Source organism: Triticum aestivum, chromosome 6D, assembly GCF_018294505.1.
Source record: "Triticum aestivum cultivar Chinese Spring chromosome 6D, IWGSC CS RefSeq v2.1, whole genome shotgun sequence".
Classification (NCBI taxonomy): domain Eukaryota; kingdom Viridiplantae; phylum Streptophyta; class Magnoliopsida; order Poales; family Poaceae; genus Triticum; species Triticum aestivum.
In genome coordinates this window covers 233,067,481-233,090,676 of record NC_057811.1, presented here as the reverse complement: position 1 = coordinate 233,090,676, position 23,196 = coordinate 233,067,481, and the positions used below count along the sequence as shown (strand labels likewise).

Sequence of the window (23,196 nt, the reverse complement as noted above, 5' to 3'; positions counted from 1 at the left end):
CGAACAAGCGGTGTGTGTTCTGGGTGCAGGTCCAGAACTTCGAGGGGCACATGGTGCTTGGCCGGGGCTGGAACTACTTCTGCCACCGCCATCGGATTGTCCCCGGCGACCTCGTCGTTGTGCGCATCTCAGGACTCGGACTGAAGGTTCAGATCTACAGCCACAACTCCTCGATCATGTGCAGGTTTCGTTGCAGCAGGCATAACTACGTTGGTGACATTAAGCATGCTATGTAGTTAAGTAAGGTGTTAGTGTTAAACTTTTATGGTGTGTGCCTAGACTTATGATACTTGTGTTGGGAACTTGTTCATATTTTGGCCAAGAGCAGCACCCTAGCGTGGAGCAGGGAAGGAGGATGCCCCTACTGTTAATCTAGACTTATGCTATGTAGTTAAGTAGTTTGCTTTCATTTCCTTGCTTGCTTTGTTTGATTTCATTTAGTTGCTTGTTTTGTTTGATCTCATATGTGCTTGCTGTTATGCTGATCATGTGGTGGTAAGGCCACCACATTTGAATGGGGTAAGCAAAACACAAACGATTTGCAACAAAACAGCTCAAATTTTCATCTGCTCACACCCTAAGCACAAAAATGGCAACCAAACAGCAGGGGTAAGTACCCCTTCATGTGATGCAGGCAACCAAACAGGTTGCATCTACTACATATGAGGCTGCATTTCAAAAATCTGGCTCGCTGGAGATGGGCATGTAATGCAGGAACTGTAGCAAACTGGAACCAAACACGCCCTAAAGCATTCGGATCTCTTTCTTCTTTCTACCAAGCAAGGCTGGTACACCACACAGCACAATTCGGGCAAGGAGCTGATAACATGATTTCGTATCTCCATGCTAAATTTCAGCCCCTTCATCTCAGTGTTTGAAGTTTTACAACATCTGGCAAGCATTACAGTTCTTCACATAAAAAGTCTCTCACCTTCACACACACGTCGACACCCAACTTGCTCCACTATACACTTCCCAATCCTGCTACAGATTATGCAAGGCGTGAGGACGGCCAGACAGCTGGGGTTTGAATTAGCAATGGGTACTGCACATGTGTTTTTTTTCTTTACATTAATACAGCTAGGATCAGATTTTACAGTGTACAGTAGAGCTAGAGGAACCATGAAATCACATGCTCATGGCTCTTGACGAAGAAAGGTCAGGATCCCCGTCCACTTCGCTTCCTGCTCCGTCTCCCATTGCCTGCAGCATTTTTAGTCCACGAAATATTACTCGCAGCAAATGATTGATATTAGCATCACAAGGCAGTCAATGAAGGCAAGCTGATTGAGGTTAGCAATTCCCACCTTTATCTGGGATAGATAACGATCAAATGCACCATCGCCGTAAAGGATCTTAGCTCCACAGCCAGGTCGGTCCACCAATCCTACTGCACCTTCATCTACAACCACTGCGTCAATTCGCTTCTCTCCAGATTTTGTATCTGGAATCTGCAAGGCAGTCGCAAATTCATGAATATATGGTATGAATGCCAGCTCCATTGAGTTTGTGTGTAAGTTCAAGGAAAAGGAATACAAAGTTGCTATCGGACGAACCTCATACATGGAATCCATGAGAATATTCTCAAGGATAGTCCTTAAGCCCCGTGCACCTGTATTTTTGCACATTGCCTTCTGGGCAATTATTCTTAGTGCAGCATCCGTGAAGTGAAGCTTAACCTGAAAGCCAACAGTGTGAGAAGCGCCAGATAACACTTGCATGTTTCCAATGAAAATATACTCACATTATTCATGCTGAACAACTTCTTGAATTGTTTACCTAGAGCATTCTTTGGCTCGGTGAGAACCTAGCAGTACATTATTGCATTAGCCATCAGTTCAATAAGAACCATATAGAAATATGTTTTCCACCTAATAGGATATTGTTTCTCCTACAGATCTACCTGAACAAGTTGGTCCTCATTTAGTGCTGCCAAGCTGACAAGGATAGGAAAACGTCCAATGAACTCCGGAATGAGTCCATATGCTATAAGATCGCCGCTCTCAACCTGAAAACAAAACCAAATAAAAAACACTTTAGCTTTTACAGAGCAAATGCATTCACATTCTCCCTGAAACAAAGCTTCCAAAAATAGCTGGCTCCTGGACTCTGGTACTCACTGATTCTAACAAGGACGATGTCACTTGAGCACTTGAAATACCACTAGTCCTCATGCTTGCACGGACAGGTGCCCCAAATCCAATAGAAGAATCCTGCCGCCTATTTACACAAAAAGGGGGTGGGATGCCCCTTAGATGAAGACTGATAGGAAACACCAGAGATAGCAACTTTGAAACATGTAAAAAACAATGGTACCTCTCTGATATAGTTTTCTCCAAGTCAATAAAAGCACCCCCACATATAAACAGAATATCCTTCGTATCTATCTGTATGGCATGCAGAATAGAGAATTAAAGCTCACCCATGATTACATTACCTTAAACAAGGAAGGCCTTGAAAAGTGGATCATGGTTTAGATGGTAGAAGGCAATTAGAAAAATGAAGTTAATATGACATTTGTGGTGCAAAAAGTGGTGGCACTTGGAGCAAGCTGTGGGGTTCCATCCACAGAGATTTCGGATAAACATAGTATTACAACAAACAAACAACAACAAAGGCTTTAGTCCCAAACAAGTTAGGGTAGGCTAGAGGTGAAACCAATAAGATCTCGCGACCAACTCATGGCTCTGGCACATGGATAGCAAGCTTCCACGCACCCCTGTCCATAGCTAGTTCTCTGGTGATACTCCAATCCTTCAGGTCTCTCTTAACGGACTCCTCCCATGTCAAATTCGGTCTACCCCGACCTCTCTTGACATTCTCCGCACGCTTTAGCTGTCCGCTATGCACTGGAGCTTCTGGAGGCCTGCGCTGAATATGCCCAAACCATCTCAGACGATGTTGGACAAGCTTCTCTTCAATTGGTGCTAACCCAACTCTATCTCGTATATCATCATTCCGGACTCAATCCTTCCTCGTGTGGCCACACATCCATCTCAACATACGCATCTCCGCCGCACCTAACTGTTGAACATGTCGCCTTTTAGTCGGCTAACACTCAGCGCCATACAACATTGCGGGTCGAACAGCCATCCGGTAGAACTTGCCTTTTAGCTTTTGTGGCACTCACTTGTCACAGAGAATGCCAGAAGCTTGGCACCACTTCATCCATCCGGCTTTGATTCGATGGTTCACATCTTCATCAATACCCCCATCCTCCTGCAGCATTGACCCCAAATATCAAAAGGTGTCCTTCTGAGGTACCACCTGCCCATCAAGGCTAACCTCCTCCTCCTCACACCTAGTAGTACTGAAACCGCACATCATGTACTCGGTTTTAGTCCTACTAAGCCTAAACCCTTTCGATTCCAAGGTTTGTCTCCATAACTCTAACTTCCTATTTACCCCGTCCGATTATCGTCAACTAGCACCACATCATCCGCAAAGAGCATACACCATGGGATATCTCCTTGCATATCCCTTGTGACCTCATCCATCACCAAGGCAAAAAGATAAGGGCTCAAAGCTGACCCCTGGTGCAGTCCTATCTTATCGGGAAGTCATCAGTGTCGACATCACTTGTTCAAACACTTGCCACAACATTATCGTACATGTCCTTGATGAGGGTAATGTACTTTGCTGGGACTTTGTGTTTCTCCAAGGCCCACTACATGACATTCCGCGGTATCTTATCATAGGCCTTCTCCCAAGTCAATGAACACCATATGCAAGTCCTTTTGCTCCCTGTATCTCTCCATAAGAGCTCAACCAGAGCTCAATGACTCTCTCCCATAGCTTCATTGTATGGCTCATCAGCTTAATTCCCCGGTAATTAGTACAACTCTGAACATCCCCCTTGTTCTTGAAGATTGGTACTAATATACTCCGTCTCCATTCTTCTGGCATCTTGTTTGCCTGAAAAATGAGGTTGAAAAGCTTGGTTAGCCATACTATTGCTATGTCCCCGAGGCCTTTCCACACCTCAATGGGGATGCAATCAGGGCCCATCGCCTTGCCTCCTTTCATCCTTTTTAAAGCCTCCTTGACCTCAGACTCCTGGATTCACCGCACAAAACGCATGCTGGTCTCATTAAAGGAGTCGTCCAGTTCAATGGTAGAACTCTCATTCTCTCCATTGAACAGCTTGTCGAAGTTCTCCCGCCGTCTATGCTTAATCTCCTCGTCCTTCACCAAGAGTTGGTCTGCTCCGTCCTTGATTTATTTGACTTGGCCAATATCCCTCGTCTTCCCCTCTCGGATCTTGGCCATCTTATAGATGTCCCTTTCGCCTTCCTTCGTGCCTAACCATTGGTAGAGGTCCTCATATGCCCAACCCCTCGCTTCACTGACAGCTCGCTTTGCAGCCTTCTTCGCCATCTTGTACTTCTCTATGTTCGCACTCCTATCCAGGTGTAGGCGTCTGAAGCAACCTTTCTTCTCTTTAATCGCCTTCTGGACAACATCATTCCACCACTAGGTATCCTTATCTTCGCTTCTCCTCCCCTTGGACACTCCAAACTCCTCCGAGGCCGCCCTGCGAATGTCAGTCGCCATCTTCATCCACACATTGTCCGCATCCTCTCCTTCCTCCCAAGGCCCTCCTTAATGACCCTCTCCCTGAACGCCTGAGCTCCCTCCCCCTTGAGCTTCCACCACTTTGTTCTAGAGACTTTGGCACGCTTATGCCGCTGGACACGAATCCGAAAGCGGAAGTCAGCAACCACCAGCTTATGCTGAGGTACAACACTCTCCGGGTATCACCTTACAGTCTAGGCACGCACGCCTATCTTCTCTTCTCGAGATCGAGAGGATGAAATCAATCTGGCTAGAGTGTTGGCCACTACTAAAAGTCACCAGATGTGATTCTTTCTTTCTAAAGAGGGTGTTAGCTACAATCATGTCGTAGGCTAGAGCAAAGCTTAAGACATCTTCGCCTTCCTGATTCCTGATGCCATAGCCAAAGCCCCCATGCGCCCCTTCAAAACCTGTGTTAGATGTACCCACGTGGCCATTGAGGTCTCCTCCTATGAAGAGCTTCTCGCCAATCGGTACACTCCTAACCATGTCTTCCAGGCCTTCCCAGAACTCCCTCTTGGTATTCTCATTGTGGCTTACTTGCTGGGCATACGCTGATAACATTGAGAACCAAGTCCCCAACTACCAGCTTGACCAGGATAATCCGGTCCCCGTCTTGACGTCTACCACTCCATACTTGAGGCTCTTGTTGATCAAGATGCCTACGCCATTTCTGTTTCCAGCTTGAAGCCGGTATCCTCCACCAGTCCACCTCCTTCGCCTTCTGTCCCCTCCATTTGGTTTCTTGGACGCAAAGGATATCAACACCTCTCACCGTTGCATCAACTAGCTCCGAAGCTTCCCTGTCAGAGATCCTACGTTCCAGCTACCTAAGCGAATCCTCCTAGGCTCGGTTAGCTTCCTTACCCTTCGCACTCATCGAGTCAAATGCGAAGACCCTTGCTCATTTTCCACTACATCTGGGCGCCAATGTAGCGCGCCACTAAGGATGCGACGACCCGATCCTCGCTCACTTGCCACCGTATCCGGATCAAGATACGGCGCGCCACCAGGGGGGTGATGGCCCAGCCCTTGCCCATTTTCTACCACACCCGGGTTCCGATGTGGAGCATCGCTGAGAGGGTTACGCCCCAAACAAAAATCTGAATAAACATAGTATTACAAATAGCATTAATCTCTAGAAGTTACTAACACCACATGTCCTAGCTCCTGCCTCCTGGCACCGCCACTGGGTGTAAAGAAACAATACAATACATGTATAAAGCAGCACGGTATGCATTCATAACAAATAAGTTCTCTTTTCTACGAAGGACTAATATGATGATAAGGTCACACAATTCCATATTTTTCTCTATTTTTGCTACCACTCAAGACACAGGTACTGGCGGTGTGATACTGTAATTCTTCAGGCAAAATGTATACCATGCACACTTTCTTGGGGAAGAATGTCATATACAAATTGTGCTGACAGTACCTGTATATTATCACCACGAGGATGCTTCCTTGCTCCTTTCTCAGGGACATTGACTATCTAAACATGACCACATTAGAAAAACATATCAAAAGGCATCCATATGTAGAGACAATTATCAAGAAATGATCTTGTCTTTTACCAAGAATCATAGTACCCCAGAAAGATCGCATGATATCAATGAAGCAAATGAGTTCCTTTTTAGTGCATAGTAGGATTAATGTAAAACAAAATTATATGATGCCTCGAACCAATACATTTGCAAATCCAATAATGACATAACTATAAAAGCTCCAAAATGCAAGCTCACAATACACAGCACAAAAGAAAGAAAATGCATGAATAGAACTAGGTATAGCATTCAGCCACCACTACACATTTCTGTACAATAGCATATACTCCCTCCGTTCCTAAATATAAGTCTTTTTAGATATTTCAGTAAGGACTGCGGATGTATATAGACATATTTTAGAGTGTAGATTCACTCATTTTGCTCCATATGTAGTCTGCATTGGAATCTCTAAAAAGACTTATATTTAGGAACGGAGGGAGTATTAATCTACGAATGATACATTTTAATCCTAGTGGCAGCCAATATCTGCTTGCAAACGTTCAAACTTTCAATTTATAAACATGCTGCTTCATCGGAAGGTCAATGAAGATGACTCACTGTGCCTTCCAGCATTTTCAACAAAGCCTGCTGAACACCTTCGCCTGATACATCTCTACTGATGTTAAGGCTCTCAGCCTGCATGTTGAATGCACCCAACTAATTAACGATTCCCATACCAAGGAAAAATGTTCAACAGAAGTTAATTTGGACAGACCTTCTTAGTGATCTTATCAACTTCATCAATGTACACCATCCCTTGTTGTGCTGCTTGCACATTAAAATCTGCCACCTAGTTAATGTTCAAATATAAGACCCAGAGTTCACTTTCAAGGACTCAATAGTGAAAAGTCAACTAGTAGCTCCTATTTGTTTAAATATATGTGCAATCAAAAACCATACCGTAAGTAACTTGTACAATATAGATTCTACATCTTCTCCTACATACCCTGCCTGCAGGAAGTTGAAAAATAAAGCCTTAGTGTCTGAACAAAGTAGAGAGAGAGAGATTCACTTAAAAATATGCCTAAAGGAATCAGGTGACGGCAGTTAATCATTTTTTATTAGTTGAATCGCTCACAAAGAAATGAAGTAGGCATCTTGATCAACAAGAGAGTAGTAGACGTCATGGTTAGGAGTGTACCTATTAGTGAGAAGCCCTTCATAGGAGGAGCCCTAAATGGCCACATGGGTACATCTAACACAGGTTTTGAAGGGGTGTAGGGGGGCTTTGGCTGTGGCATCAGGAATCAAGGAGAATATGTCTTAAGCTTCGCTCTAGCCTACGACATGATTGTAGCTAACACCCTCTTAAAAAAGAGATAATCCCATCTAGTGACTTTTAGTGGTGGTGAACACTCTAGCCAGATTGATTTCGTCCTCTCGAGAAGAGAAGGCATGCATGCTTTACTAGATTTAAGGTGATACCTGAAGAGAGTGTTGTCCCTCACATAAGCTTTAGGTGGCTGACTTCCGCTTTTGGATCCGTGTAGCGGGATAAGCGCCCCAAGTCGCTAGAACCAAGTGGTGGAAGCTCAAGGGGGAGGCGGCTCAGGCTTTTGAGAGGGTTATTAAGGAGGACCCTTGGGAGGAAGGAGGTGATGCAAACAATATGTGGATGCAGATGGCGACTTGCATTCGTAAGGTGGCTTCAGAGGAGTTTTGGGTGACCAAAGGAAGTAGAAGCGAAGCTAAAGGTACCTGCCGGTGGAAGACTATTAAGGAGAAGAAAGACTGTTTCAGATGCCTACACCTGGATAGGAGTGCAGACAACATAGAGAAGTACAAGGCGGCAAAGAAGGCTGCAAAGCGAGCAGTGAGTGAAGCAAGGGATCGGGCGTATGAGAACCTGAAGCAGCACAAGGTTGTGAGGAGCAACTCCACTTGCTGCTACAAAGTGAACAGCACTAGTGTTGAACGAACTACTTCAACGTGTTGCGCTACATATCGCTCGAGGAGAATATAGGACAATACGGCAGCAAGAGTTCAATCCAAAACTCCTAGAACACAAGATCTAGTCCAAGATCTTAGATAAGAACACCAAATTCTGTTATAGATAGTGGGGTACATAGTCTGGTTACAAACTAGAGGTAAGGACCTCTGTTTATAGGGCTTTGGGAAGCCCTGACATCTCACTTCTACTTATAGCTAGAACACTCTAGAAAACATTACAAGATTCACCATTCTCCTCATAGCTAGAAGACTAGAAAACAGTAGCTAGGGTTAAGAAAAGAAAAAAAAACTAGACTAGAGTAGAAGTAGCCAAACAGATTTGACATATGATTTTTTTCCTCCTCTGTTGTACCCCATAAGGACCTCTACCAGCACTTAGACACAAAGGAAGGCGAAAAGGACATCTATAAGATGGCCAAGATCCGAGAGAGGAAGACGAGGGATGTCAACCAAGTGAAATGCATCAAGGACGGAGCAGGTCGGCTCATGGTGAAGGACGAGGAGATCAAGCATAGATGGCGGGAGTACTTCGACAAGCTGTTCAATTGAGAGAATGAGAGCTCTACCATTGAGCTGGACGACTCCTTTGATGATACTAGCAGGCGTTTTGTGCGACGAATTCAGAAGTGAATCCAAGAGTCTGAGGTCAGGGAGGCTTTAAAAAGGATGAGAGGAGGCAAGGCGATGGGCCCTCATTGTATCCCCGTTGAGATGTGGAGAGGCCTTGAAGACATAGCGATAGTATGGCTAACTAAGCTGACTCCTTTTCAACCTCATTTTTCAGGCAAACAAGATGCTAGAAGAATGAAGGTGGAGTATGTTAGTACCGATCTTCAAGAACAAGCAGGATGTTCAAAGTTATACTAGTTACCGTGAAATTAAGCTGATGAGCCATAATGAAGATATGGGAGAGAGTCATTGAGCACTGCTTAAGAGGAATGCCAAGCGTACCAAAAATCAGTTTGGTTTCATGCCGGGAGGTTGACCATGGAAACCATTTTCTTGGTACAACAACTTAGGGAGAGATACAGGGAGCAAAAGAAGGACCTGTGTATAGTGTTCATTGACTTGGAGAAGGCCTACGATAAGATACTGCGAAATGTCATGTTGTGGGCCTTGTAGAAACACAAAATCCCAACAAAGTACATACCCTCATCAAGGACATGTACGATAATGTTGTGACAAATGTTCAAACAAGTGATGGCAACACCGATGACTTTTCGATTAAGATAGGACTGCACCAATGGTCAACTTTGAGACCTTATGTTTTTGCCTTGGTGATGGATGAGGTCAACAAAGATATACAAGGAGATATCCCATGGTGTATGCTCTTTGAGGATGATGTGGTGCTAGTCGATGATGGTCAGACAGGGGTTAATAGAAAGTTAGAGCTATGGAGACAAACTTTGGAATCAATAGGTTTTAGGCTTAGTAGAACTAAAACCGAGTATATGAGGTGCAGTTTCAGTACTATACATTATTATGCACTAATAATATCCTCCAGAATGTAAACATTAGTGAATAGCGAACCACTTACCTGGGTCAATGTTGTTGCATCAGCAATTACAAATGGCACATTCACAAACCGAGCTAATGTCTTTGCAAGCAAAGTTTTACCTGTGAAAAAATGAAGCATCCAAACAAAATACTACTGATGAGCGCTCTCTCTTTATTATAGTTCGTCCAACATAGAAGAAACCAGAATTCAGTTTATTCCAATCACAACAACTGAGGATAGTTGCAGATGCTACCTGAACCAGTAGGGCCCATTAACAGTATATTGCTTTTCTCTAGTTCAACATTGTCTTCACCATCAGCTTCTCCATCAGAACAACCCAAATCTGCTCCAGACCTAATGGTTTTAGCTTATACATCACATAATTAGTCGCTGAATGATATGCATGAGTTCTAATTTCTGTGGGTGCAGTAATAAATATTCTTACTCATTTCATAAGCAAAACAAAAAGAATTGAGGTGGTACAATGGAACTGACCCTTTCTGTAGAGACTGATGGTATATACGTTTATAGTGGTTGTACACTGCAACAGATAGCACCTACAAATTTAAATGGTAATGTCATATCAGAAAATCAAAGCTATGGAAGCGTTAGTGTTGAGTGTTGAGTACACAATACTAAGCAGGAGTACTTGAGCTTATCATGCCGATTATACTAAATCAATATCTAGGTGCCACCTTTGCCACTCAAGGCTAATATATCTTACAATTGAGAAAAAACACCCTTGACAGTACAAATAGTTGATCGCCAAATCTCATCAACACTAGCTGTACTATATTGTGTATGGAACATTGGAACTTGCACTAGATTTGGTTAGATGGCACAGATCAAGGAAAGGTGCACCCAGGTCAAGGTTGATTGAAGGTGAAATCACCAGCGTTCTTGATCAGTTTTTCCGTACAGCTTCTGTAGAAAACTGTTGGAGGTGGCAGACCTGTGGTTGAGCAAATCCACCTGGGTCTATATCCATAGCAACGCCAGACAGATTCTCCATGAGCACTACCAAGCTCTTGGCAGCCACTGGACGCAGAAAGATGAAGTGGTCGTCAATGCCGAGTTCATGCCTCCATGAGCAATCTTTGTCACTGGTGTCAGACAAGGAGAGAAACTAACGCCAAGGCCTCCCTAAAAGGATAAACCCTTCCGATCACCAAAGCATCCTAAGCTCTGCATCTCAATGGCTTGCTCAAGTTGTGCTCAAATGAAGCCACATCTCACAACTCCAGGCGTACATTGACCAAGTTGCCAAGGATCTAGACACCGCAGGCCTCTTTTTTTTTTTTGAGAAAACGCAAAGACTTTGTGTTTCATTGCATTGAAAAAAGAGAGGGGTCATCAGTACAAGCCTCCGAGAGGGAGGGTTACAGATACAAAACAAAAAAGGATTAGTGGACGTCCCAAGTGGTCGGTAAGACTACGCCTAGGCCTGTGGCTCCTGCTCTGACCCAAAGGGTCGCTTCCTCTCTAATTCTAGCCGTGAGTTCGGTAATGAAGGGCTGAGCGCCGCCGAAGACGCAGGCGTTCCTCTGCTTCCAGATCATCCAGACCTACCGCACTAATGACCTGTGTTATGACCGGCATGGGGCTTAGCCCAGTTAGTTGTGGCCCAGTTTATCTTATCGTTATTAGAAGCTTAGCCCAATTATCTTATTAGGAGGATTATATAAACTCGTGTAAGGACCCGTTTTGGGATTAAGCAAGAAGCAATCATATTTGCTCGGCTTCCTTAGGGAGCCGGGAGACCTAACCCTAGCCGCTGCCCCGGCTCTCTCTCTCGCGCGCGCGCACGCAACGACGGCACCCTGGTAGGGATCCGGTACCACAAATTTGGTATCAGATAACTTCGGTGCGATCATGTCCTCACTGCCGCCCACCCCGACCCTCCCGCTGTCGACCACGACGACCGCCCCGATGGCCACCACAGCCAGCGCCCCGCTCTTGCCGGTCACCTCCGTCGCGCCCGTCCCCGTCGTCTTCACCCTGGAGGAGATGACGGCTGCCATCCAGGATCTCACCCAGGCGGTCATGGGCATCTACACGTTCCTCGCGAGATCCTATGGGCCGCAGCCGCCTGTGCCCTTCGCCACCGCCCCGCCGCCGCAGCAGCCGCCATCCTCGGCGACCCCCGTCGCCGCCGCCATGCAGCAGTTGTCGTGGCAGCCTCCACCAGTGACGAACCCCGGCGCCTCCACCATGCAACAGGGGCAACAGCTGCAGCCGCCGCCACCGGCGACCGCGGCCCTGGGCATCCCGACGACGGGCCCGGGGGGTGCCCATCCACCAGGTCCGGTTTCCCCCGTCGCCGTCTCCGTTACCGGCCTGGCTCGCTGGGTCCCTTGAGCTGGTCTACACGACGGCCTCGGTCGGGCCGCACGTGCTGCCCCCGCCGGCGACGCACCCGGCCATGCAGTTTGGCGGGTCCTCGGGCTCCGTCGAGTCCTTCGCCAGCGTCGACGGGCCCCTGTTCCAGGGCGGCACCCTGATGCCCGCCTACTCGGCCCCGTCATCCTCGCTGCTCCGTGCTGACGAGGCGCACCCGCCCGTCGTCCACATCCAGACGCCGCCGAGATTCTCCAAGCTGGAGTTCGCGACCTACGACGGCACCGTCGACCCCCTGAATTGGCTCAACCAATGCGACCAATTTTTCAGGGGACGGCGCACGCTCGCGTCCGACCGCACCTGGATCGCCTCGTATCATCTCCGAGGAGCCGCGCAGACGTGGTACTACGCCCTCGAACAGGACGAGGGCGGCATGCCACCATGGGAGCGCTTCCGCGATTTGTGCCTCTTGCGCTTCGGTCCGCCTATACGCGGGAGCCGTCTGGCGGAGCTTGGGCGTCTTCCATTCCTCACCTCGGTGCAAGACTTCGCCGACCGCTTCCAGGCACTGGCGTGCCACGCCCCCGGCGTTTCGGCTCGTCAGCGGGCTGAGCTCATCATCGGCGGCCTACCGGACCACATCCGCGTGGACGTGGAGATGCGCGGGCCATAGGACCTCCAGACGGCCATGTACTACGCCCGCGCGTTCGAGCGTCGCGCGGTGGCCATCCAGCAGGCGCCACCGCCCCGTGCCACTGGGCCGCCACCCTGGCCGAAAGTTCCCGCGCAGGGTCGGCCTGCCCAGGCTTCCGCAGCGCCCCTCGCCACAGCTGCGGCACGCCCGTTCCGCCGGCTCACCCCGGCCGAGCAACTCGAGCGTCGCCCCAAGGGTTGTACTTCAACTGCGACAAGCCCTACGTACCGGGCCACGTCTGCCCACGACTCTTCTACCTGGAGGCTGCAGACTACATTGAGGAGGACCCCGCCGCCGTCGGGCTCGGCGACCAGCCCGCCCCAGTTGACGCGGAGGTGTTTGGCGACCGTCGATCTTCCCCGCCTTCCAGCTCGAGGACGAGCTGTTTGTGCAGGCAGGGAGAGATGTTATGACCGGCATATTAGGGGCTTAGCCCAGTTAGTTGTGGCCCAGTTTATCTTATCGTTATTAGGGGCTTAGCCCAATTATCTTATTAGGAGGATTATATAAACTCGTGTAAGGACCCATTTTGGGATTAAGCAAGAAGCAATCATATTTGCCCGGCTTCCTTAGGGAGTCGGGAGACCTAACCCTAGCCACCGCCCCTGCTCTCTCTCTCTCTCTCACGCACGCAACGACGGCGCCCCAGCGCCGGCGACCACGCCTTCCTCCACGCCATCCCTCCTTCCACCCCTACAACCTGAGACCACGCCCTGGTAGGGATCCGGTTCCTACCAACCTGCTCCGCGATGGGCACATTCCACACACCCGATTGAATCGCTCAATGGCTGGAATCCACATAAGAGCACTCTCATTAAGTTAATAGTTTGCCCTCAGCGTTAAGTAACCACTGGTGCTTTCTGAATTTGCATAAAAATAGTAGAAAAGCATACAAAGTCTTCACATTAGATCAATTGTGGGTTGTGGCTACGCAATATGTTTGGTTCCTTGTCATTGTTTCATGGTGTTCTTTTACGTGACGGGGAGAGTGACAACTTGTTTGTGAAACCCTGTTTATATCCTTTGAGCGCACTCCCATAACTAGCGATCACCTGGATCTCACCTTTGCTAGTGTGAATAAAAGCAGTACTAGCCATGAGACAAGTGTTATCAGATATCTTTAGGAGAAAACTAAATTAAACCAACACTCAAAACCCGCTGATCAAACTCCATTTCCAATCGAATCATCTCAACTACATTAAGATTTTTTTTCTCGAATACACAGGAGAGTTGTGTACCATTGCATTAAGAATAAATGTACATACAAGCCCTACTAAACAGCTAAAACGGATGCGCCAGAAGCAAGAAAAAGACGACCCACACTCAAACCAAGACCACAACCAGGACTCTCCCATGATCAGTCTTAAGGACCAAAGTTGTGCTTCATCTTTAATGGCCAGTAGCACCCTTTGAACATTGGGAACTCCCGTTGAAGACACAGTCATTTCGATGCTTCTAAATCATCCAAGCACAAAGGGTGATTAAGGATTTCCAACCACCCTGCATAGAACCTGGCACCTTAGAGATGGCTCTAGGGCACCAATCAAATAAATGAGCAGAAGGTGATTGGGGCGCCAAGTCGGGGAGGCCAAGATGTCTGAACAGGAGGGATCAAGTCTCTTGCAAACACACAAGAGACAAGGATGTGATGAATCATATACTCTTCCTGCTCACAAAATGGGCAACAATCTGAAATGTGGCGAACCCCTCCGTTAAAGGCGGTCAGCCATACAGCACTTATTATACAGGAAGAAATGGCATTTCTTAGGGGCACATGGCTTCCAAATCAACCTCCAATGTTCCAGACCAACTAAAACCAATAAAGAACACTTACGCTTTGCAGGCCGTTTTCACCGAATACTAACCATCTCCAGCAAATCTCCAAGAATGCTTATCTTGAATGTCATTCTAGATCTCCACTTTGGACACAAGATCCCATATATTTAAATATTCGGATAAGCAGCCACCAAGAGAGTGCCTTGAATATCCTGCACCCAACAACGTCCCACCAATGCATCATGAACCGTATGGCTATTAGCCGGATGCCCCGATGCTTTAGGGATAAGGGCAAAAAGGTACAGAGAAAGATCAACAATGGACTGCCCCTCCAACCATCCATGCAGAAAAGGGTGTTACGACCATCACCCACCACCGAGATAATAGCGGTGGAGAAGAGAGCCTTGATACAAGGATGAACTAGTATAGTGTATCTGGTCCCAAGGTTTATCTGGTTGGGTTTTATGCACCCATAGCCATCGCATCCGTGCCCAACCACAAGTTTTAAATCAAGAATACCCAGACCTTTCGAGCTCCTTGGAACGGCACACTATCAGCCATGCAATCAAACAATGACCAACTCTTGCCTCCTTCCTTCCTTTCCACAAGAAGCCCCTTCTGATTTTATCAATTGCCCTCAAAGCCCAATTTGGAAGATCCATGGCCATATCCAAATACACAAACAAAGATGTGAAAATGACCTTACCCGCTCAGCTAGCGCGTGTCATGACTTCAACCTTCCATCCCGGGAGTTGATCAGCAATTCTATCAATGATAGGTTGAATTTGGATTGTTGTTAAGTTTTGATGGACAAAAGCAAGCCAATATATTTGCAAGGAAACTCTTTCACCTCAGAAGGCAAATGCTCCTGGACAACAGCCAAGTCGCCGACCGAACATTGGATTGGTATAGCACTACTCATCTGAATATTCGTCTTAAGACCATATGCACCCCCAAGCACATGTAAAATATCCTTGATCAGCTCCGAATCTGAAGCCACCATTACAATAAGAAGCACCACGTCGTCAGCATAAAGAGAAACACGATGACGAAGTGGTCGGCTAGATAGGGGCTGCAGCAGCCATCATCCCTGGCCTTTTGAACCAAGCTATTGAGAGCGTCCATGACAAGGATGAACAACATTGGGGACAGAGGGTCCCCTTGACAAAGGCCTCTCATATGCTGAATCTCATTAAGATTTACATCTCATGCAATGTGTTTGCCAAAAAACTCTGATTAACTATACTAATAGCGTTCCCGCAAAAAAATATACTAATAGGTGGGTAATCATAAGTCCTCAATCAGCAAAGCTGAGCCAATCGAAATAGGATTCTATTGTGTAAAGATTGGATTTGGGTACCATATGTAGTACAACTGGACACAATGCTTGTACCTGTATCGATCTCCTTGTATGCCTATCGGCACTAAGCTGTATAAAAAACAACAGCTGCCCAAGATTGATCTGTGCTGAATCAGGTCAATATTTCTCTTCCTGTCTTCTATACATTGTTGTAAAACGTGGCAAACGGAATTCTGGTGTACATGTCGGGCTTCAGGCTGAGCTTGACAACGTGAGCTAGAGACTGGGGGCAGATTCGTTGGCTCGTATTTAGAAGTAAAACGTGCAGTTGGGTGCATCCATCTGCCCAGCAAGAGGGGCACATTTTATGTACAGCGCTAATCGACCGTAAACAATGCAATCAATGATGGCAACAGCAGCAGAATTTCTCAGGCATGTATGTGTGCCACATGGCTCTCCTTGAGGGTGCTGAGGTATATAGTTCATGACAGAAAGGAGACTGCGTGTGTGTTTCCTAGGAAGACCACACATAGGCTCTTGGTGACCGCATTATCCTTGCTCTGATACCATGAAAGAAGAAGTATTCAGCTGAACTTGATGATTTGTATTTTTCCTCATGGGGTAGTCTATAGAGATTAGAATAGAGCGAGGAGGAACAACATGCTCAACAACAATCTGTTGAGATCCTATTACAATAGAGCTAGAATAATGTATCTGCGTGTGAATGCAGCTGATGACCATGGGAAGCTGATGACCATGGGAAGCTGATGACTAGGGCTGGGTTAGTTCATTATCGTTACTTGGAACTACCATGGAACAGATGGTGTGTGAGGTGAGATTACCAGATTACCCTTCATTACTTTCAGTATAAGGTACTGATGCGGAGCATCCTACGATCATCCCCATGGACCTACCATCGTCTCATCAAGAGCCAAGAGGACCTATGACACGAGCACGAGCTAGAGCTCTCGAGAACGAGGTGACTTCCTTCCTTAGTGATATCACATATGATCCACTCGAGACATGGCTACTACCTAAGTCCGATATGCTATGCATGATTAGGTGTCAAGAGGGACCTCCTGAGGATGCACGTGAAGACAGACAAGCCGCCAAGTCCATGGATGAAGAAAACCAACGGAAGGAAGCAAGATCACCTTCCAGGCCCCGGACATCCGGCCCCTGGAGCGACCACATCAGCAGGAGCCCAGCCGCCCAAGTCTACAGGGCCCGGACATCCGACGTCCAGCCTGGACATCCGGCCCGAGCCCGGAAATCCGACCAGAAGCCCGGACATCCGGCGCCATGCACCAGAACCTACAGAAGCTATCGCCGCCAGCCCGGACATCCGGCTCCTCCTGAAGGCCCGGACATCCGGCCCGACGCCCGGACATCCGGCTCCGCCTGTCTGCGCACAGTAAAGGGCCGAGGCCCATGTACCTCTTCGCCCCCATAGACTAAATATACTCCTCCTCCCTCTTTCTAGGGTTAGCATTGGTTTAGCTCATATGAGAGATAGAGCATTGCTCATCCATTACGGATCTACTCCACGAGAGAGACCGCGGCCCCTCTACGGAGAAGATCCCCTTGGATTCAAGACCCCCTCTTGGGTGGCCCCATCAAGACCTCCTCACGGAGAAGAACCGGTTACCCTTTGTATCGTCCTTTGTTGGATTTGGATCTTGTATCTCACCTTTGTGTTCATCGTTCTAGCGCATGTGCGATCTATTCTTGTTGGTTGAGTGATTCTCTCGTGTTTTTCCTCGTGTTTCCCCCTCGTGTTCTTCGTGTTCCTCTTTGGGATCCGCTCCTTTCGTGAAAGATCGGCCATCTAGGGTTCCACCCTACATCAGGTACCAATTCCACACCATTGATCTGCATATCCGTAAACTTTTCTAAAAGTGGTATATCAAAACAAAGGTTACTAAATTTTCTTTCATTATCACGCAATGGGTAAAATAGGTTAAATCCGTAAATTCAGATGTATCTTGGTGTAAAGGAAGAACACCCTCCTTGCATGCCATCATTTGATGGAGCTCAAAATTTCAAACTGCTTTTGCCATTACAAACCTCCCCTCTGTAGGCTTCTTACAACTCCCGCAGGTCAAAATAAGAAAAAAGTAGGAAAGAACATAATTGTGTTCCCACGCGAGAGCAATGCCCCAAGTTTTAGCACAGCACAGCTGGCACAAAAACTGTTGTGCTGAGTGCACTGAGAGGAGCACACGGACTAGGCATTAAAGACCTAGCATTTGGATTCAGCATTAAGAACCCAATATTTCCCACAAGCTGACCAAAAGCAGCAGCAAAATGCCATCTCTGATATAAACAGTAAATAAAACAAGTGAACGGGAGCATGATTACAGCAAAGAGTTGTATAGAATCCTCACCTTCTTGGCTCGGTCTTGCCCAATCACATACTTATCGAGCCCCTTGGAAATCTCCTTAGGTGTCGGAAAATCCTTCCCAAGGTTCGACCCGCCCCATCCGTCCTTTCCCCCTCCCTCCTCGCCCCCACCGCCAGCAGCTCCTCCCCCGCCACCGCCTCCGGCTACGCGGACGACGTTAAGGCTAGGATGGAACGGTGGCCCGGGCGGCACATGCACGGCCACGCCACTACCATCCCCATCGTTGCGCGAAGACGAGCTCGCACGGATGGCTTCCCAGGAGGAGGGGTCCCTGACCCTGACGCCGTCCGGGGGCAGGTCAGCCCGGACGCGGCCGATCTCGACGAAGGTGCCCTGAAGTGGCGCGAGGTGGTTGGGGTGGAAGAAGTAGGCGGTGCGGCAGTTGGGACAGAGGTTGAGCGTCTGATAGCCGCCGACAGCGGCGGGGGCTGAAGGGGGATGGGCGCGGTGGGAGAAGAGGATGTCCATGTGCTTGGAGCAGCGCGGGCAGTGGGCCTCCGCGCGGATACGCCGCGGCTCCGGCTCGTCGTTAGAGGAGGACGAGGAGGAGCCGCCCCCGGAGGAGGACGAGGGGCCCTCCCACTTGCGCCGATCCTGGAGGAGGCGGTGCGGTGGCGGGACCGCCGCGATGGCAGGGGAGCATTCGGCTGCGGTCAGGGTGGAGGCGGCGCGCGTGGCTGCGGCGGCGAGGCGCCTCCACCGGAGGAGGCCAGACATGGCGGAGGCGAGGAGCGCGTGCGGAGCTGCGGATTGGGGGGGGAGTCGAGAGAGAGAGAGAGAGAGAGAGAGAGAGAGTGGGTTGTGTTTCCTGTGGTGTCTCGGCGGGTGTGGTTAGCGAATTCCTGCGTTGTTTTTCTCGCGTGTTTGTGAGTTTTTTACGTGGTGGGGGCCTGCAGATACGTGGATTCCGGGATGGCGAGGCCAGAATCTTGCGATCGGATAAGGTGAGTTGTTGCACGGTTTGGTTTTTTTACTAGGAAACATGAAACATGCCTGTGTGATGCAATGGGAATAAAAAAGAGAAAAGTCTAATATAAACCTTCAACTTATATTCGAAATCTGAATTGAACCATAACCTTAAAATCCCTGAAATTGTTACCCTATACTTTCTAATTCTGGTCAATCCTGGTTTTTTTTTTTTTGTTCATATCTTGTTTGGCACCAGGTTGCTTACATGGCATGGGATCAAGGACTATGTAATCGCTAGACAGATTGTGAGTCTGTTGTATATTCGGCCAGTACTCTCTTTTTTTTTAGCAATCCGGCCTCTACTTGCGATGATGCGTATGCATATGCGTTCCTTCATCACTTTTACATGTCGTCATCATTCATGGTGGTGTCTTGTTTCTTACCTGGTTGGCTAGTAGCATGCCGAAGCCCGTCGGCTACAAGGCTTATGCTCTCAGACATCATTCATGGCACAGCGCATGGTACTTCTATGACCGCCGTTCCTGGGTGGATGTGCACATCGTAGAGCTCACTAATGTACGTCGACACGCCACCGCCTCCTTGTTCGGCCGGAGCGGCCGAAACAGCAGGTGGTCCACGTAGTCATAGTACAAGTACAGGTTTGCGCGCAAGAATGTGTTTTACGTGTTTAACTATTTACGTAGCAGCACATCAAGCCGGAATGGATCAACCTGCTTACGTGCAGAGCAAGGTGAGCTTATTGTGTGGCCAACATCTGAAGAGTAGATATGCATGTGGCGTGGCCTAGTCCAAGAGAAAGAAAAAGAGAACGTGGGAGAGAAAGAAGATGGAGATCACCTGTGGGCCTAAAGTAGTCAATGAAAGAAGTGAGTAATCCCGGTTGGGATCATCATTTCCCGCTGCAACAAATAGGTTCAAGGTGAATATTGACCGGGATCAATAAATACAGGGTGCCAGTTTTAGGTATCGGAAGGTGAGGGTTCGATTCAGACTTTGAGTATGAATTCAAAGTTTATTTCAGACTTTTCCCAAGAAAAACATACGGTTAAGCATGCCACCACCGCCTGCTCTGTCCGTCGCTTCGGCAAGGCCACATGTTACACATGCGCCAGTACTGGTACGCGTCGGTGCTATACAAATTGTTGTTAACCCTTCTCCGCGACGGCATTTCGAACCGTCACCTAGTGAGTGATGGTGATAGGGGGGTCCTTCCCACATGACCCAGAAACCGTCGGGATATGCCCTCCTAGCACACATGCTCGGCAAAATGAGGTCGTGTGCGACCGGCGAGCACTCAAATACGGTAATACGTACAGTAGAGCTAACAAAATACAATTATACACGCGAAATTGTTTTCGGTCGCAAGTACATCTCACACAGTCATCCCCGCTAAACGTTTCTGTTCGTATGTATATCCCACACAGTCGCTCCAAAGAAAACGTTTCCGTTCATAGGTACATCAAACACAATTTTTCCCGTTAAATCGTTTGTGATAGCATTACCATTGCACACGATATTAACAATTTTATCGTTTGCGTTATTGAATGCATCACACACGGTGCGTAGAAGAAACTGTGTGGCAAAGACTGTCCATCACACACAGTTTTTATGTGGTAAACGTTCGTGCAAGGTGGTCTAATGCAAATAGTTTTCAAGAGAAGGTCGTGTGTGATTGTTCATTGATTCAACACGGTTTATTCCTAAAAACTGTGTGCGTTGCCTGATGTCATCGCCCACGGTATTTTCTGAATAATCGTTTGCAATAGCAAAACCCAATTAGCAGGATAGCAGGCTAATTGCCCTATTATTAATAATCCATTTATTAATCTAATTGACATTCATATTAAGCACATAATATATTTCATTTATATATTAAGAAAGCAGGATTTCATAATTGAAATACATCAGAGTACAACATGATATAGTTTCAGCACTCAGCTACCCCATTACACAACTGCACCAGCACCAAGTTTCACATGCAACATGTAGAACCTTTCGAAATTAGCATCATAGACGGTATATAGACAGATGCATCTCATCTGGAAAACTGCTGAAGCAGAAGGCGAATATTGAGCCTTCATTCATGTTGAAGGTCTTTGCAACTTTAGGCCAGTGCTTGTGGATGATTGACCGTCCGTCATTCATCCTCTTCAGGAACACTTCAATATTGAACCATGGATGTTGTATGAAAACCTTCCTCGCCTCCTGACCATAGAGGTGGTTTGAGGGGTAATCATCAGTGAACTGCTTTGGAAAGGCCTGAAAACAAGGATGTGCATAAATATCTTCTCTATATTGGAAATGGGGCAAAGAAATAAAAAAAGGCAAGGTATAATAGTTAGTACTATCTTGTAGTTAACTGATGTCTTCTTCATTGTGCAAACAAAGATCTTGTTGTTTTTTGTCGCTAATTTCTTTATCCTAACAATCTTTCTGAGTTTCTTGACTTGATTGATATTCATGGACAACTCATTTCCCCATATGCAAAAAGTGTCGAAAAATGGGTCAAAACCTCTGACAGCAGGACCTACATGTGCAAGACAAAATTGTTAAAAACCTAAATATTAGAATGGTTCCTGCAATTGCATAATAATGTGCTATTAGACAACAGACCATACACGTGCTAACCTCGATTGTAAACCTCAGTGCTTCCCATTGTTTCTCTGCAACGCATATAAGGTAGGTAGTCATCAGGTTAAGTAAGGGTTCGCATGCTATCAGTAAAATATGTTAATGAAAAAGCAGATTCATCAGATTAATTCAAGCCACATGGAAAACCCATTTATCCAAACTAAGCATGATTAAGAACTAGAAAATATAGCACTTGTATATGTTTCTCATGTATTAAATGCAGCCAAATTCGATTTATTCCTCACATGCACAACAGTACAAAATTCTACCCACGACAATTGGATATCGCATTACAGAATTGAATCAAGCAGTTAACTAAACACCACAACAAATGAACCAAACATTAACTGAGCACCACATTGCACAATATAACATACTCCTAATAGAAGTTCAGACAGTTAATCAAACCAAGCATGCTTAACAACTTGGAAATATAGCAATTGTATTCATTTCTCATGTATTTACTACAGCCAAATTCAACTTATTTCTCACATGGTATACAATAACAGAATGCACCCACAACTATTGAACATCGCATTGCAGAATTGAACCAAACAGTTAACTAAACACCACAACACAAATGAACCAAACGTTAACTGAGCACCACATTGCACAATGTATAACCAAACCAAGCATGCTTGACAACTTGGAAATATAGCAATTGTATTTGTTTCTCATGTATTTTATAAAGATAAATTCGGTTTATTTCTCATATGGAAGACAATACAAAATTGCAGCCTGAAGAATTGAACATCACATTTGCAGAATTGAACCAAACAGTTAACTGAAGACGACAACTAATTAACAAAACACTTAATAAGTGAGCACCACACCGCACGACATATAGAACATATACACTAGAGCAACAGATTGCATGGTAAAATTAGATAGCACAATTCACTAAAATTTGTAAAGGAAAGGCGGGAGCAGCACACGCAACGGGTAAACCGAGCATGCTTAACCGGCGTAGTTATCAAATGGCAAGGTGCTCCTCCAAGATTTGGGGGTCGGCACGAATGGCAGCCATCGCGACCTCATCCGCGCGTGCGGCCGCGATTTGCTTCTCCGCTGCTTAAATGCTCCTTGAGCTCCTGGCTATATTGCGTGCACCATGGCTTAGGGCGGTGCTTATTTGATGGAGGGGTCGGTGATTTGGGTGGAAGGTGTCGCGCCGGTGGTCGGGCATGTGGGATGTGGAAGGAGGAGGAGGATGGTGGTCGGGTGTGCATTACCTGCCTGGATAGACGAGGCTGAGCAGCGTGAAGGAGGGTCGCCGGCGAGGAGGCAGCGCTGCAAGCAAGGAGTGAAAGTTTCAACTTGGAAAGAAAGGCGGAAACAGGGGAAATGTGGCTTTTGGTAAGGGGGGCGGGAGGTAGATATTTCCATGGAAGCCGAAAATTTGGAATCGCTTCAGCGAAAAAACTGGCGTGCAAAGTGTCATCAGACACGGTCCCTTATTCAAAACTGTGTACGATATGTGAATATCACAAACAATTCAGATAGCTTAACCCATGTTTGATGAGTTTGAACGTCAAAAATTTTGGTTCGAATTTCCC

At 47.0% G+C, this 23,196-nt stretch overlaps 1 protein-coding gene across 4 annotated transcripts; it reads right to left on the bottom strand.

Moving 5' to 3' along the window:
• Positions 1–820: 820 nt before the first annotated feature.
• On the bottom strand, positions 821–18,908 carry LOC123144528 (CLP protease regulatory subunit CLPX1, mitochondrial). Of its 4 annotated transcripts, XM_044563719.1 has the most exons (15): positions 18,062–18,904; positions 10,063–10,124; positions 9,821–9,921; positions 9,607–9,686; positions 7,020–7,070; positions 6,835–6,909; positions 6,678–6,755; positions 6,011–6,067; positions 2,317–2,387; positions 2,121–2,220; positions 1,904–2,008; positions 1,745–1,807; positions 1,557–1,679; positions 1,308–1,451; positions 821–1,203 (listed from the first exon to the last, which is right to left on the bottom strand). In XM_044563719.1, exons 1-15 carry the CDS (start codon positions 18,794–18,796, stop codon positions 1,129–1,131), a joined length of 1,920 nt encoding a protein of 639 aa, XP_044419654.1. In that variant the 5' UTR covers positions 18,797–18,904; the 3' UTR covers positions 821–1,128. The 4 variants fall into 4 exon arrangements, with proteins under 4 accessions (XP_044419654.1, XP_044419652.1, XP_044419655.1 ...); XM_044563717.1 differs by having other exon boundaries at positions 2,121–2,387; positions 18,062–18,906; XM_044563720.1 differs by lacking the exon at positions 6,678–6,755 and having other exon boundaries at positions 18,062–18,906.
• Positions 18,909–23,196: the final 4,288 nt, after the last annotated feature.

What these genes read in the sequence shown, in the direction of transcription:
- LOC123144528 (XM_044563717.1), bottom strand. Translation starts at nt 18,796, where the DNA reads ATGTCTGGCCTCCTCCGGTGGAGGCGCCTCGCCGCCGCAGCCACGCGC. An exon ending in TATTGTACAAGTTACTTACG is followed by an intron (nt 6,910 to 7,019) that starts GTATGGTTTTTG and finishes AACATTAACTAG; the next exon opens with GTGGCAGATTTTAATGTGCA. An exon ending in TGAAAATGCTGGAAGGCACA is followed by an intron (nt 6,068 to 6,677) that starts GTGAGTCATCTT and finishes GGTCATGTTTAG; the next exon opens with ATAGTCAATGTCCCTGAGAA.